The sequence below is a fragment of the Oncorhynchus mykiss genome, chromosome 4, assembly GCF_057628025.1.
Source record: "Oncorhynchus mykiss isolate SJ-2025 chromosome 4, ASM5762802v1, whole genome shotgun sequence".
Taxonomy (NCBI): domain Eukaryota; kingdom Metazoa; phylum Chordata; class Actinopteri; order Salmoniformes; family Salmonidae; genus Oncorhynchus; species Oncorhynchus mykiss.
The window spans coordinates 78,394,264-78,410,204 of NC_143025.1; the positions used below are offsets into that span (position 1 = coordinate 78,394,264).

Genomic DNA, 15,941 nt, shown 5'->3' on the forward strand with positions numbered 1-15,941 from the left:
TTTATTTTTGTAACAGTTAAGAGTTGGTTTATTTGGGATATCTCTTACATTCTTAATCAAAAATGTATTATTATTATAAACAGTAAGAAATATCTTCACAGAAACTCTGATTTATATGTAATACTGCCCATATCCCAATAGTTACTACACAATAAAATACTGCAAATTATCAAAACTGTACAGAAAAACTGTCTCTAAAATACATTTTCACTATTAGTGTGAGACGAGAGAAGTGAAGAGTGCGATGTTTAATTCCACCAATAGGAGAACAGCCTGTCTTCCAGTCAGACTAAGACACACCCATACCGCTCCCACTATGACATCACCAAACGTTGCTTCCTGATTGTTCTGAGATTGACTGCTCATATCCGGGGCGGTTGGCATGTCTCATGGGTCCCTCAACATGGCGGCCAGACAGGCAGTCTCAGCCAATCACCTCACACCATCTACGCTCTAGTCAATGGTTACTACAGTATAACCCTACAGACAAGAAGAGAGGAAACTGCACCTGGACCACCCACCCTACAAATCTCTACTGGTCTAACAGCCTAGAGAATCCAAAGAGTTCAAACCAAGAGGCTAATCTTCTTTGCATTTGGCTCCAGGACAGGCAGCAAGTCGGCCACAGAAGACTGAGACTCCTACAGTACATTTCCCTATACTTCAGTGTTGAACTTTATATAGTGTTTCTCAAAATAGTGGATATCACATTTTTCTTTAATCTTTTCTTTGTAAACAATTCCTCAAGCTAAACTACTGCACGGTTACAGGTGTGAGCATTTGTTTTAGTGGCGTAGTCTCTCAGGTCCGGTGTGTGTTTGTTTGGCAAGGTGTGGAGCACCGCCCTGGTGGCGGGAGGTCAGGTCAGCGGTGGCGGTAGTGCCTCATTAGGGGGACGATGCAGGATGGGGGACCCGACAGCTTGAGGAAGGGGTGCTGGAGCAGCTCCTGGGCTGTGGCTCGCTGAGACGGCTCTCTAACCAACATCAGGCCCAGGAAAGCCCTCAGCACCGACGATACCTGACAGAGAGAGAGGGAACACATGACTCATTATTTGACTTAGGGGATAACTGACATGAATCCACATTTCTGTAAATGTGCCAATTCAGTCATGAAATAGATTAGCCCTGCTGACCTTGTGTGACTCCTTTAGCCGTGGGGGCAGGTTGTCTCGTATCCTCCTCATGGCCTGTAGAGGGGGTTCATTAAAGTACGGGGGTTCCCCATCGATCATCTCTATCACCATAATGCCCAACGACCAGATATCCACCTAGCAGGCAGCGTGAATGCTATTATTATATACAACAATCAACTTTTTAATGTGATACTTGTCAATGTGTGTCCTTACCTCCGTGCCGTAGGGTAACCGTGAGATGACCTCTGGTGCCATCCAGTAGGGCGTGCCCACCAGAGACTTCCTCTTGGGCACCTCTTTGGACACTTGGGCACAGAAGCCAAAGTCTGACAGCTTGATCTGTGGGAGCAGAACATATTTAGTTGATCATCTGTGTTATCTATGGGAATTTTCTGAACACTTTTGTACATGGGGACATATAAATGACAGATTTTTATCTTCATTGATTTTACATTTTGTATGTGTGCTTCCTTTTTATCGGAAAACATTTTTGGGTATGAATATTAACTTTATTTTCTAAATGTTCTAATATTTAACTATTCATATTTCTGTCCATGTAATAATTATAAGGGAAACTGGGCTTGAAGATGTTTCATATAAGCCACTCTAATCCTGCTTCTATTATCCCTTAATTAGCCAACCATCCATCACGTTCCAGCAGCTCGTTAAGAGGCATTAGGCAGGCTTTAATTAATAGGTACTGGGTGCTAATTGATTATGAATTGTTTCTCCTCTCCTCTCTCTCCGGTCCTGCAGTCAGAGGCACTTGAGGAGATCGTACTATACTGCATCACTGGCAGTAGCCCAGAAATAGCGAGCCATGTACTGTAACACAGAGGTCAGTGTGAGGGTGTAGGGCAGTGTTTTTATGCAACATTGTGTCATTTGACATCATGTCCGTTACTGGTTGTCATGGTAACACTACTATGCATGGATCAACCCATGTTTCTAACCACAATACAGGCTTTAGTTGTATCACAATAGGTAGTGGACACAACCCACCACTGAAGCCAACATCTGGAGTCCTACAATGATACAAGGCCAGTTAGTTCTGTACATGATTAAATAAGTTAGTCCAGAATCCATGTGGTCTTACCCGTCCATCGCTGGTCAGGAGGATAGAATCACTCTTGATGTCTCTGTGGATGACTCCCTGTATGTGGAGGTACGATAGAGCCCTCAACACCAACACACACACTGTGGCTATCTGCTCCTCATTCATCCTGAAACACACACACACACACACACACACACACACGGGTTAGGATGGCGGTAGGAGTCGACACACACACACACACACACACGGGTAAGGATGGCGGTAGGAGACGACACACACACACGGGTTAGGATGGCGGTAGGAGACGACACACACGGGTTAGGATGGTGGTAGGAGACGACACACACATACACACACACACACGGGTTAGGATGGCGGTAGGAGACGACACACACACACACACACACACGGGTTAGGATGGCGGTAGGAGACAACACACACGGGTTAGGATGGTGGTAGGAGACGACACACACACGGGTTAGGATGGCGGTAGGAGACGACACACACACACACACACACGTGTTAGGATGCCGGTAGGAGACGACACACACACACACGGGTTAGGATGGCGGTAGGAGACAACACACACGGGTTAGGATGGTGGTAGGAGACGACACACACATACACACGGGTTAGGATGGCGGTAGGAGACGACACACATGGGTTAGGATGGCTGTAGGAGACGACACACACACACACTATTGCAATTGTGTCACTCCTTAACGTTCCTATGAAAAAGCTTATTATACTATCAAGAATGGAACATCGTAGGAGCATGAAATTCATGCCGATAACTGTGTAGTGTTTTCTGTGTGTGTGTGGTCCCATATGGGCTGGGGGGTAAACTATACATCTGGCTGAACTCCACAGAACATTAACATGAAGCTCCAGCTGGTGTGAACCTCCCCCATCACACACACACACACACACACACCCTCCAACACTGTCTTCACTATCCTGTCTCACTAAACAGGAATCAATTGTCTTGCCATTTGCTTACAACAAGGAACAACTCTCAACACACACGCACACACACACAAAGACACCCCTCCCATGGTAGATCGCACCAGGTTTTATTGTCACACATATATGCATTGAGAATTACAATAGATAAATGAGGCTTCAGGGAATGGAAAAACAATCTAGAGAATGGGAGGTTGATGTGTAGACAAAGGAGATTGAATGCTTCCCACACACACACACACACACCCAAAACAAATGATTACCACGATAGTAAATGATTTCAAACAGAGAATAAAAAATACAGTTTTTTGTTTCATGAGGCTGTGAAACGCATCACACGCATACCCACACACACACACACACACACACACACACATACCCACACACACACACACACACACTGTAGTTTCATCAGCTGAGTCTGGGTAAAGTACAGGCCAGCCACTATACAGCCTCCTGAGGATAATTTACATTTGCAGCTAATTGAAATGGCTGAGGAACATGAACACGACACACAAAGAGAGGCCAATCTGGAACTGGTACACTGTGTGTGTTGGCAGACACCAAGGGGGAGCGGTGTGTGTGTGTGTGTGTGTGTGTGCGCGCGTGCATGCGTGCGCGTTCTATTCAGCTCTCCACATTGAACAGTAATTTAGGCAACAAAAGAGCCGACTGAATTAGATTTGTATATATTCTGATTGCAAAAGTGTGGACTTTTCTCTACATCTCATGACTTCACGCCGACAGGGACGCCACTGACACAACCGTGTTAATATCACCCGTCACGGCGCCACACAATACTGACACATGCCCTGAAACACTCCACACAATGTTGACACGCCCTGAAACATGCCCTAAAACACACCCTGAAACACTCCACACAATGTTGACACGCCCTGACACACGCCCAAAAACACTCCACACAATGTTGACACGCCCTGAAACACGCCCTGAAACACTCCATACAATGTTGACACGCCCTGAAACATGCCCTGACACACGCCCTGAAACACTCCACACAATGTTGACACGCCCTGAAACATGCTTTAAAACACGCCCTGAAACACTCCACACAATGTTGACACGCCCTCAAACATGCCCTGACACACGCCCTGAAACACTCCACACAATGTTGACACGCCCTGAAACATGCCCTGACACACGCCCTGAAACACTCCACACAATGTTGACACGCCCTAAAACACGCCCTGAAACACGTCCTGACACACGCCCTGAAACATGCCCTGACACACGCCCTGAAACATGCCCTGACACACGCCATGAAACACTCCACACAATGTTGACACGCCCTGAAACATGCCCTGACACACGCCCTGAAACACTCCACACAATGTTGACACGCCCTGAAACACGCCCTGAAACACTCCACACAATGTTGACACGCCCTGAAACACGCCCTGAAACACTCCACACAATGTTGATACGACCTGAAACATGCCCTGACACACGCCCTGAAACACTCCACACAATGTTGACACGCCCTAAAACACGACCTGAAACACGTCCTGACACACGCCCTGAAACATGCCCTGAAACACGCCCTGACACATGCCCTGACACACGCCCTGAAACACTCCACACAATGTTGACACGCCCTAAAACACGCCCTGAAACACGTCCTGACACACGCCCTGAAACATGCCCTGACACACGCCCTGACACACGCCCTGAAACACCCCACACAATGTTGACACGCCCTGACACACGCCCTTACACACACCACACAATGTTGACACTCCCTGACACATGCCCTGACACGCCCTGACACACGCCCTGAAACACTCCACACAATGTTGACACTCCCCAAGACACTCCCTGAAACACCCCACACAATGTTGACACGCCCTGACACACACCACACAATGTTGACACGCCATAAAACACGCCCTGAAACACGTCCTGACACACGCCCTGAAACATGCCCTGACACACGACCTGAAACATGCCCTGACACACGCCCTGAAACACTCCACACAATGTTGACACGCCCTAAAACACGCCCTGAAACACGTCCTGACACACGCCCTGAAACATGCCCTGACACACGCCCTGACACATGCCCTGACACACGCCCTGAAACACTCCACACAATGTTGACACACCCTAAAACACGCCCTGAAACACGTCCTGACACACGCCCTGAAACATGCCCTGACACACGCCCTGACACACGCCCTGAAACACCCCACACAATGTTGACACTACCCAAGACACTCCCTGAAACACCCCACACAATGTTGACACGCCCTGACACACACCACACAATGTTGACATGCCCTGACACATGCCCTGACACGCCCTGACACATGCCCTGACACACTCCACACAATGTTGACACGCCCTAAAACACGCCCTGAAACACTCCACACAATGTTGACACGCCCTGACACACGCCCTGACACACACCACACAATGTTGACATGCCCTGACACATGCCCTGACACGCCCTGACACACGCCCTGAAACACTCCACACAATGTTGACACGCCCTAAAACACGCCCTGAAACACTCCACACAATGTTGACACTCCCTAAGACACTCCCTGAAACACCCCACACAATGTTGACACGCCCTGACACACGCCCTGACACACACCACACAATGTTGATATGCCCTGACACGCCCTGACACACGCTCTGACACACACCACACAATGTTGACATGCCCTGACACATGCCCTGACACACGCCCTGACACACACCACACAATGTTGACATGCCCTGACACATGCCCTGACACACGCCCTGACACACGCCCTGACACATGCCACACAAATGACTATAATTAAAAGACCAAGGACACACCGTGTGCTAATCGAAACGACGAGGTGTTGAGAAGAAGACAACCGAGGAGAGAGAGAGATAAAAGTTTGAAATGAATAACTAAAACCCATGAAACCAGATCTGATGGGGGGTTGTTGTGGATCTGCTTTGGTTATTCACTTCCCGAGATTAATTAGTGGGACAACAATTCAAATGCTATTTTTTCAGACAGTGAATTGAAGACTCATGTTAGCTAATGCATTGGGAGAGAGGCAAATGGACTTTAGTGGCAGATCATTGGTTACCTCGTGTGAGTGACAATGTCCGTCAGGGCCCCGCCCTCCAGGAACTCCATAACGACCCAGAGCTCGTCTCCGACCAGGTAGCTGTTGTACATGTCAACCACATTCTCATGGTGATAGTCCCTCATGATCACCACCTAGAAACAAAACAACAAACACAGGTTACATCATAGGCAGCCAATATATCAACAGTGACAAAACGGACCTAGCTGTGCACCAGAAGTTTCCCAAAAAGTAACAATATTTATTTAAGAGGTAAATATTACATATTTTTTAACGGGTAAAAGGTGTGCTAAAAGTAGACAATATTAAAAAAAACTTTCAAGGAAACAGACAGCATGGCTACCTGATCTACACAGCCTCCCCTATCTGAGTACTAAACAATCAACAACAGGTGTGGCCAATCAATTGAAAATGTCAGCCACCAACCCTCCAGAATAGAGTGTGATTGGCAGATCTGTTTACTGAGTGGACATGATTATGAATCATGCAATTATACTGGGCCTGAGTAGAACAGTGAAACATACAACATTCAAATACAAAAACAGTTTGGACGATTAATGGTGTCCATACCAGTGAAGATGTCATCCTCAAGTAGATAGGAATTCTAGCTCGAATCGCGTCGCAAATGGTCCGCCATTTTACCTAGGAGTAGCTCTGATAAGCTAGCTCAAACCTGCTAGTTTCACACTGGTGTAGATTGCTTGCCTGATGTCCTAGAAGAAAACTACCTTCTACTTGAAGGTAAGTCTATTCTTTATGTCTACATCACATCAATACTTTACAGTTAAAAAGGCAAGTTTCATTCCTCCATACAGGTGTTTAGCTAACGTAACTAGCTAGCATAGGTTTTCATCCTACATTTGTAGCTAACTATCAGAAGGTGACATTATATTACAGTGTTAAGAAATAACGAGTATAATTTTTTGAAACAATAGGCATTGACAAAGTTAATGAAAATACAGCCATGCATGTTAGAATGAAATTGAAGAAAGCTGGGGACTGGGCTAACACTGCTAAGCTAACTAGCTAACAAAAGCCCAGTTTGCCTAGCCTCCATGTTCAGTTTTACCAAGTTATCTTCCCATCTATAGCTGACAAGCAAAAGTATTCTCCTGATGTAGGCTACAGTGCCCTCCATAAGTATTGGACACAGATCAAAGTTGTTATTTTTGCAATAAGCTACTCCAAAAAATTGGATTGAAGATTACATTTGAATAAATGAGGATAGTACTGTAAATAATGGCATCTCATTTGGGGGTATTTGTAAGCATATTCTTTACTTAAAAATGTACATGTATTTTTTATTGGTTCAATTTGACTCCTAACATCAAATCTAGGTTGAATTTAAATGTCAATGTCTGCAATATATGATGAAATGAATGATGGAATTGATGGAAGAGTTATTTTATAGAATAGCAGGTAGCCTATGTCACAAATTAATTAAATAAATGGCTCTGCAATCTTTTTAGAGGCTTAATGAAAAGGGATTATTAGATTGGGGTGCTAAAAGGATAACATCAAGCTTCAAAATACACACACACACACTATTACTAATCATTGATGTGGGTGCGTAAATGTGTAAGGACAAGATACTTCATGTTTTGGTTCGATGTCAACACCTTGTTAACAATCTGGAAGTCATTCAACCCACTTCATTCAAACAAAGTCTTCCCTCACTGGCTTCATAACAAAAATACTGTGCCTGACTACTGAGTAGTAACAGCTCCACAGTGTTGCTACATAGCAGGCAGCAATGGCACAGTAGAGTAGAGCTAAAAGGCTTGCCACACTTCTTTCCAAACCCAAAATAATGTCCGCTTGTTGCCTTGGCAACATCTAAATCAGCTTCACTAACACACTGCTCTGATCAACACATCTGAGGTCCAGAAAAGCCTCTCTGTGAGGTAGCCTAATCTGGGGGCTAAAAACTAGCTTTATAGTTTTACTCTTGCACGTCTAATTGAAATGTTGACTAATTAAACGTATAGGCTTAAACTATCTTGCCTAAATCTTTCAGTCTATTAAAGTTTAAAAAAATACAGTACCAAAATGGTTTGGTCTCCAAGGAGACAAACCCATGACCCCTAACCCTTGACTTCTCACCTCGTTGAAGAGCAGTTCTCTCCTCTGCTGTTTCCTCAAGTCCATCTTCTTGACGGCCACCTGCTTGCCACTGTGCTTCTCGCTGGCAATGCACACGATGCCTGTCGAGCCCTCGCCAATTTTTATGAAACTGTCCAAGTACTCCCTGGGGTCACCTGGGGTCAAAGATGGACAGATCAGAGGCTGATCAATGTTTGCTGCCCCCAGAAAGATATATATGAAGCTTCTGTTCATTATCTACAAACTAGCAGAATAACTTACTGTATATTTTAACTGATTTGGGTTGTACTTGTGTTTCTTTCTTAGGCTTCTCTGTGATTACCTGGGTTGACGACGAGCTGCAGGGCGGCCCTGAACTGTTCGTGGGAGACCCTGGAGGGCTGGGCGTCTGAACTGGAGCCCCAGGAAGGAGGGGGGTAGGCCCCCAGGGGAATGTAGAGGGACGATGGCTGGGAATATGCCCCCTGTAGGAGGGAGGGAGGAGAGATCCGGTTGATGACTCTACTGCACTGTCGGTGGTGATCTTTGCAGTTACACATGTTTCTCTGAGAGTCATACGTAATTGTAGGTCATAATATTTTTAGGTCATAAACAAGATATAATCCTATTTTAGGACACACATACGCACGCACACACACGTACGCACACGGTAGACCCACCTGTGGGGTGTATGGCGGGCTGGGCTGTGAGGGTGGGTGGTGGTAGGGGGAGGGTTTGTAGTGGTGGAACACAGGGGGGTACTGGAGGTGTCCGGGGGGGTAGCCAGAGGGCTTGTTGTGACTCTGAGGTAGTTTGAGGGGCCCGCGGGGGTACGTGTCAGACCCTGGGACCTGGGGACTCCCGTCCCGTGACTGCCGGTCGTAATCACCCTGCGAGAGATGGAAGACAGACAGAGACAGTGTTGGAAAGACAGCTAATACCCTGAAAACATAAACTATTTAAGCTAGATGAGCTAATATTACAATAATACTCTAATAAGCTCATAAGATGACAGCCGGCTGAAAAATGTGGTTTGTTTTGACATATAAAGTGTGTATGTGAAAACTATTTACAAGATGCACACATTCAGTTTTTCTGAACTCACTTCTCTCATGGATAAGAGGGAAGCTCGCGCTACCCGGTGCTGGTACATGTGCAGATCAAATACACCACTGGAACACTGATTAAGCTGTTTACACATCATAATATTTAGAAACATTGCTCAGAAAAGCAGCTGTTTTAAAGTAGACTGAATTATAGCTATGAACCGTCCCTGGTCGTACAGGGCTGAGATATATAATATCTAGACTAATAATCTATCTAGTGAAGACAAGCTGCCTCCAGCACTGAGGAGATGATGCTCTGACTGTCAGAGTCAATTAAATTACCTCCACCACCCCCCCCGAATACACACTCTCCCCGAATACACACGCTCCCCCCCTGAACACACGTTCCCCCCGATCACACACTCCCCCATCACACTCTCCCCCATGAACACACACACTCCCCCACGAACACACACGATCACACACTCCCCCACGAACACACACACTCCCCCCCGAATACACCCCCCCCCCGAATACACACGTTCCTGCCCTAAACACACGTTCCCCAAGATCACACACTCCCCCATCACACACTCACCCACGAACACACACTCCCCCACGATCACACACTCCCCCACGATCACACACTCCCCCCATCACACACACTCCCCTCGATCACACACTCCCCTCGATCACACACTCCCCATGAACACACACTCCCCACCAACACACACTCCCCCAAACACACATACACTCCTCACGAACACACATACACACTCCCCTCCGAACACACACACACACTCCCCTCCAAACACACACACACTCCCCGCCGAACCCCCCCACACCGAACGAACACACACTCCCCCACGAACACAAACTCCGAGGGAACACGTACACTTCCCGCAAGCACACACTCCCCCTGAACACACACTCCGACAGGACATGAGTAGTCTCCTAATGAAAACCTGACAACAAGGAAGAGGCGGGGCAGGAAGTAGGGAAACCTTGAAATGTAGAATCTCTCTCTCTCTCTCACACACACTTCTCCAGCCACACACACACACTCCTACGCACTCATCCTCCACCTACACACACACACTCCTCCACCTACACACACACACTCTTCCACCTACACATACACACAGAGTAGGAGGAGGGCTGGGTAGATGCCGGTATAATGATGTGGAGTGGACTTGTTTAAATAATGACTGTGAGGAGGGCTGTGCACCTCATTGTCTGCAGGAGGGATGGACGACTCTCCAGGCACCCTATCATTGGCGGGCCCCTGCGGCTGGCTGTCAGCCAAGGGTCTCCTGATCCATGTTAGTTAAATGCGTATTAATCTGAATTTGGCAAGGTAATCAACAACCCAACTGAACTGGGAAATTGAATTCTGTGCTGGAACATCGTTGGGCCGTTTTTATGCGGAGGCTGCAGAAAGGAGAAAGTGCCGCAACATCAATTTGTCACTGCTGCGGAGGAGGAGTAGTGGTGTGTCTGTGTGTGTGTGTAAGTCCCCGTGCTGTCTACTGTTATACCCCCACCGGCTCACAACAAAAAGGGGGATTTTGTTCAATGACTGAATTCAAAGAGAAAAATACAGCGGAGAAGAGAGGCGGGGAAAGAGAAGAGAGGTGGGGAGAGAGAAGAGAGGCGAGGGGAGAGAGAGAGAGGCGGGGGGAGGTAGAGAGAGAGAGAAGAGAGGCGGGGGGAGAGAGAGAGAAGAGAGGCGGGGGGAGAGAAGAGAGGCCGTGAGAGAGAAGAGGCGGGGAGAGAGGAGAGGCGGGGAGAGAGAGAGAGAGAGAGAGAGAGAAGAGAGGCGGGGAGAGAAGAGAGGCGGGGAGAGAGAGAGAGAGAGAGAAGAGAGGCGGGGAGAGAGAGAGGCCGTGAGAGAGAAGAGAGGTGGGGAGAGAGAGAGAGAGAGAGAGCGAGAGGCGGGGAGAGAGAGAGAGAGAGGCGGGGAGAGGGACAGAGAGAGAAGAGAGGCGGGGAGAGGGACAGAGAGAGAAGAGAGGCGGGGAGAGAGAAGAGAGGCGGAGAGAGAGAGAGAGAGAGAGAGAAGAGAGGCGGGGAGGGAGAGAAGAGAGGCGGGGAGGGAGAGAAGAGAGGCGGGGAGAGAGAGAAGAGAGGCGGGGAGAGAGAGAAGAGAGGCGAGGGGAGAGAGAGGGAGGCGGGGGGAGGGAGAGAGAGAGAGAAGAGAGGCGGGGGGAGAGAGAGAGAAGAGAGGCGGGGGTAGAGAGAGAGAAGAGAGGCGGGGGGAGAGAAGAGAGGCCGTGAGAGAGAAGAGACGGGGAGAGAGGAGAGGCGGGGAGAGAGAGAGAGAGAGAGAGAGAGAAGAGAGGCGGGGAGAGAAGAGAGGCGGGGAGAGAAGAGAGGCGGGGAGAGAGAGAGAGAAGAGAGGCGGTGAGAGAGAGAGAGAGAGAGGCGGGGAGAGAGAGAGAGAGGCGGGGAAAGGGAGAGGACAGAGAGAAGAGAGGCGGGGAGAGAGAGAGAGAGAAGAGAGGCGGGGAGAGGGACAGAGAGAGAAGAGAGGTGGGGAGAGAGAAGAGAGGCAGAGAGAGAGAGAGAAGAGAGGCGGGGAGGGAGAGAAGAGAGGCGGGGAGGGAGAGAAGAGAAGCGGGGAGGGAGAGGAGAGGCGGGGAGGGAGAGAAGAGAGGCGGGGGGAGAGAGAAGAGAGGCGGGGAGAGAGAGAAGAGAGGCGGGGAGAGAGAAGAGAGGCGAGGCGGGGAGAGAGAAGAGAGGCGGGGGGAGAGAGAGAGAAGAGAGGCGGGGGGAGAGAGAGAGAAGAGAGGCGGGGGAGAGAAGAGAGGCCGTGAGAGAGAAGAGAGGCGGGGAGAGAGAGAGAGAGAGAGAGAGAGAGAGAGAGAGAGAGAGAGAGAGAGAGAGAGAGAGAGAAGAGAGGCGGGGAGAGAGAAGAGAGGCGGGGAGAGAGAGAGAGAAGGGGAGAGAGAGAGAGAAGAGAGGCGGGGAGAGAGAGAGACCGTGAGAGAGAAGAGAGGTGGGGAGAGAGAGAGAGAGAGAGAGAGGCGGGGAGAGGGACAGAGAGAGAAGAGAGGCGGGGAGAGGGACAGAGAGAGAAGAGAGGCGGGGAGAGAGAAGAGAGGCGGAGAGAGAGAGAGAGAAGAGAGGCGGGGAGGGAGAGAAGAGAGGCGGGGAGGGAGAGAAGAGAGGCGGGGAGAGAGAGAAGAGAGGCGGGGAGAGAGAGAAGAGAGGCGGGGAGAGAGAAGAGAGGCGGGGAGAGAGAAGAGAGGCGGGGGGAGAGAAGAGAGGCGAGGAGGGAGAGAGAAGAGAGGCGGGAGGGAGAGAGAAGAGAGGCGGGGAGGGAGAGAGAAGAGAGGCGGGGAGGGAGAGAGAAGAGAGGCGGGGAGGGAGAGAGAAGAGAGGCGGGGAGGGAGAGAGAAGAGAGGCGGGAGGGAGAGAGAAGAGAGGCGGGAAGGGAGAGAGAAGAGATGCGGGGAGGGAGAGAGAAGAGAGACGGGGAGGGAGAGGGGAGAGAGACGGGGAGGGAGAGGGGAGAGAGAAGAGAGGCGGGGAGGGAGAGAGAGATGAGAGGCGGTGAGAGAGAGAGAAGCGAGGCGGGGAGGGAGAGAGAAGCGAAGAGAGGCGGGGAGAGAGAAGAGAGGCGGGGAGAGAGAAGAGAGGCGGGGAGAGAGAAGAGAGGCGGGGAGAGAGAAGAGAGGCGGGGAGGGAGAGAAGAGAGGAGGGGGGAGAGAGAAGAGGTACGGGGGGAGAGAGAAGAGAGGCGGGGAGAGAGAGAGAAGAGAGGCGGGGGGAGAGAGAGAGAAGAGAGGCAGGAGAGAGAGAGAGAGAGAGAAGAGAGGCGGGGAGGGAGAGAGAGAAGAGGCAGTGCGAGAGAGAGAAGAGAGGCCGGGAGACAGAGAGAAGAGAGGCGGGGAGAGAGAGAGAGAGAAGAGAGGCGGGGAGAGGGACAGAGAGAGAAGAGAGGTGGGGAGAGAGAAGAGAGGCGGGGAGGGAGAGAAGAGAGGCGGGGAGGGAGAGAAGAGAAGCGGGGAGGGAGAGGAGAGGCGGGGAGGGAGAGAAGAGAGGCGGGGGGAGAGAGAAGAGAGGCGGGGAGAGAGAGAAGAGAGGCGGGGAGAGAGAAGAGAGGCGAGGCGGGGAGAGAGAAGAGAGGCGGGGGGAGAGAGAGAGAAGAGAGGCGGGGGGAGAGAGAGAGAAGAGAGGTGGGGGAGAGAAGAGAGGCCGTGAGAGAGAAGAGAGGCGGGGAGAGAGAGAGAGAGAGAGAGAGAGAGAGAGAGAGAGAGAGAGAGAGAGAGAGAGAAGAGAGGCGGGGAGAGAGAAGAGAGGCGGGGAGAGAGAGAGAGAAGGGGAGAGAGAGAGAGAAGAGAGGCGGGGAGAGAGAGAGACCGTGAGAGAGAAGAGAGGTGGGGAGAGAGAGAGAGAGAGAGAGAGGCGGGGAGAGGGACAGAGAGAGAAGAGAGGCGGGGAGAGGGACAGAGAGAGAAGAGAGGCGGGGAGAGAGAAGAGAGGCGGAGAGAGAGAGAGAGAAGAGAGGCGGGGAGGGAGAGAAGAGAGGCGGGGAGGGAGAGAAGAGAGGCGGGGAGAGAGAGAAGAGAGGCGGGGAGAGAGAGAAGAGAGGCGGGGAGAGAGAAGAGAGGCGGGGAGAGAGAAGAGAGGCGGGGGGAGAGAAGAGAGGCGAGGAGGGAGAGAGAAGAGAGGCGGGAGGGAGAGAGAAGAGAGGCGGGGAGGGAGAGAGAAGAGAGGCGGGGAGGGAGAGAGAAGAGAGGCGGGGAGGGAGAGAGAAGAGAGGCGGGGAGGGAGAGAGAAGAGAGGCGGGAGGGAGAGAGAAGAGAGGCGGGAAGGGAGAGAGAAGAGATGCGGGGAGGGAGAGAGAAGAGAGACGGGGAGGGAGAGGGGAGAGAGACGGGGAGGGAGAGGGGAGAGGAGGGGGGAGAGAGAAGAGGTACGGGGGGAGAGAGAAGAGAGGCGGGGAGAGAGAGAGAAGAGAGGCGGGGGGAGAGAGAGAGAAGAGAGGCAGGAGAGAGAGAGAGAGAGAGAGAAGAGAGGCGGGGAGGGAGAGAGAGAAGAGGCAGTGCGAGAGAGAGAAGAGAGGCCGGGAGAGAGAGAGAAGAGAGGCGGGGAGAGAGAGAGAAGAGAGGCGGGGAGAGAGAGAGAAGAGAGGCAGGGAGAGAGAGAGAAAAGAGGCGGGGGGAGAGAGAGAAGAGAGGCGGGGAGAGAGAGAGAGAAGAGAGGCAGGAGAGAGAGAGAGAGAGAGAGAGAGAGAAGAGAGGCGGGGAGGGAGAGAGAAGAGAGGCGGGGAGGGAGAGAGAGAAGAGAGGCGGTGTGAGAGAGAGAGAAGAGAGGCGGGGAGAGAGAGAGAAGAGAGGCGGAGAGAGAGAGAGAAGAGAGGCGGGGAGGGAGAGAGAGAAGAGAGGCGGTGACAGAGAGAGAAGAGAGGCGGGGAGGGAGGGAGAGAGAAGAGAGGCGGGGAGGGAGGGAGAGAGAAGAGAGGCGGGGAGGGAGAAGAGAGGCGGGGAGGGAGAAGAGAAGAGGCGGGGAGAGAGAAGAGAGGAGGGAGAGAGAAGAGAGGCGGGGAGGGAGAGAGAAGAGAGGCGGGGAGGGAGAGAGAAGAGAGGCGGGGAGGGAGAGAGAAGAGAGGCGGGAGGGAGAGAGAAGAGAGGCGGGGAGGGAGAGAGAAGAGAGGCGGGGAGGGAGAGAGAAGAGAGGCGGGGAGGGAGAGAGAAGAGAGGCGGGGAGGGAGAGAGAAGAGAGGCGGGAGGGAGAGAGAAGAGAGGCGGGGAGGGAGAGAAGAGAGGCGGGGAGAGAGAGAGAGAGAGAGAGAGAAGAGAGGCGGGGAGTGAGAGAGAAGAGAGGTGGAGACGGAGAGAGAAGAGAGGCGGGGAGGGAGAGAGAAGAGAGGCGGAGACGGAGAGAGAAGAGAGGCGGGGAGGGAGAGAGAAGAGAGGCGGGTTACAAGGTCCAAGAGGCAGGAAGAATGGTGGTTCTTAAGCTTCCAGATCACTTACAACAAACACACTTTAGTTTTTTCTATATTTTTTCTACTGATGTTAGTAATCTACACGTGTCATGACACATCCTGTGACTGTTTTTCACATACCCTCCAACATCTCCTACTTCTTCAGATGGAACTAAATAGTGAGTCATGTAGTGAATTTTGTTTAAATTCTAGGATGTGTGTAGAGTGTGACCAGATATAGAACCTGTCAAGCCCAATCACAGCCAAGTTATTTGTAACAAAAAAACACATTGTAAATGACTGTTTCTGGTTCCAGTTGTGTGTGCAATATTTTCCCAGACAGCGTGTTTACTGAGGCGTTGGAGGTTAAGTGGATTTCAAAAGGGCATCCTGGGGTTTGCATCAGCATATACAGTACTACTGTAACACCAGATGTACAGTCTACTACAGCTAGTCTCCTCTCCTCAGCGGATACAGAGCACAAATGTATGTATATATCAGTGTAATACATTTTGTTGTTACTCTCTGTTCGTGCTACATCGTTCGGCAAAGGTATTAGATGGATGAATATATAGATACATAACTAGTTCCTATATTTGTGCATAATAGGCTAGTCGCTGGTGTAATACTGTAG

At 50.6% G+C, this 15,941-nt stretch overlaps 1 protein-coding gene across 1 annotated transcript in view; it reads right to left on the reverse strand.

Moving 5' to 3' along the window:
• Positions 1-15,941, reverse strand: part of LOC110522449 (serine/threonine-protein kinase PAK 5) — a 137,659-nt gene continuing 121,718 nt past the window's right edge. The window contains exons 4-11 of the mRNA XM_021600844.3: positions 9,007-9,216; positions 8,670-8,811; positions 8,348-8,502; positions 6,245-6,378; positions 2,232-2,358; positions 1,349-1,474; positions 1,136-1,270; positions 1-1,020 (exon numbers count right to left, since the gene is read on the reverse strand). Coding sequence (XP_021456519.2) covers positions 865-1,020; positions 1,136-1,270; positions 1,349-1,474; positions 2,232-2,358; positions 6,245-6,378; positions 8,348-8,502; positions 8,670-8,811; positions 9,007-9,216 — 1,185 coding nt within the window. The 3' untranslated portion in view covers positions 1-864. The remainder of the gene's footprint in view (positions 1,021-1,135; positions 1,271-1,348; positions 1,475-2,231; positions 2,359-6,244; positions 6,379-8,347; positions 8,503-8,669; positions 8,812-9,006; positions 9,217-15,941) is intronic.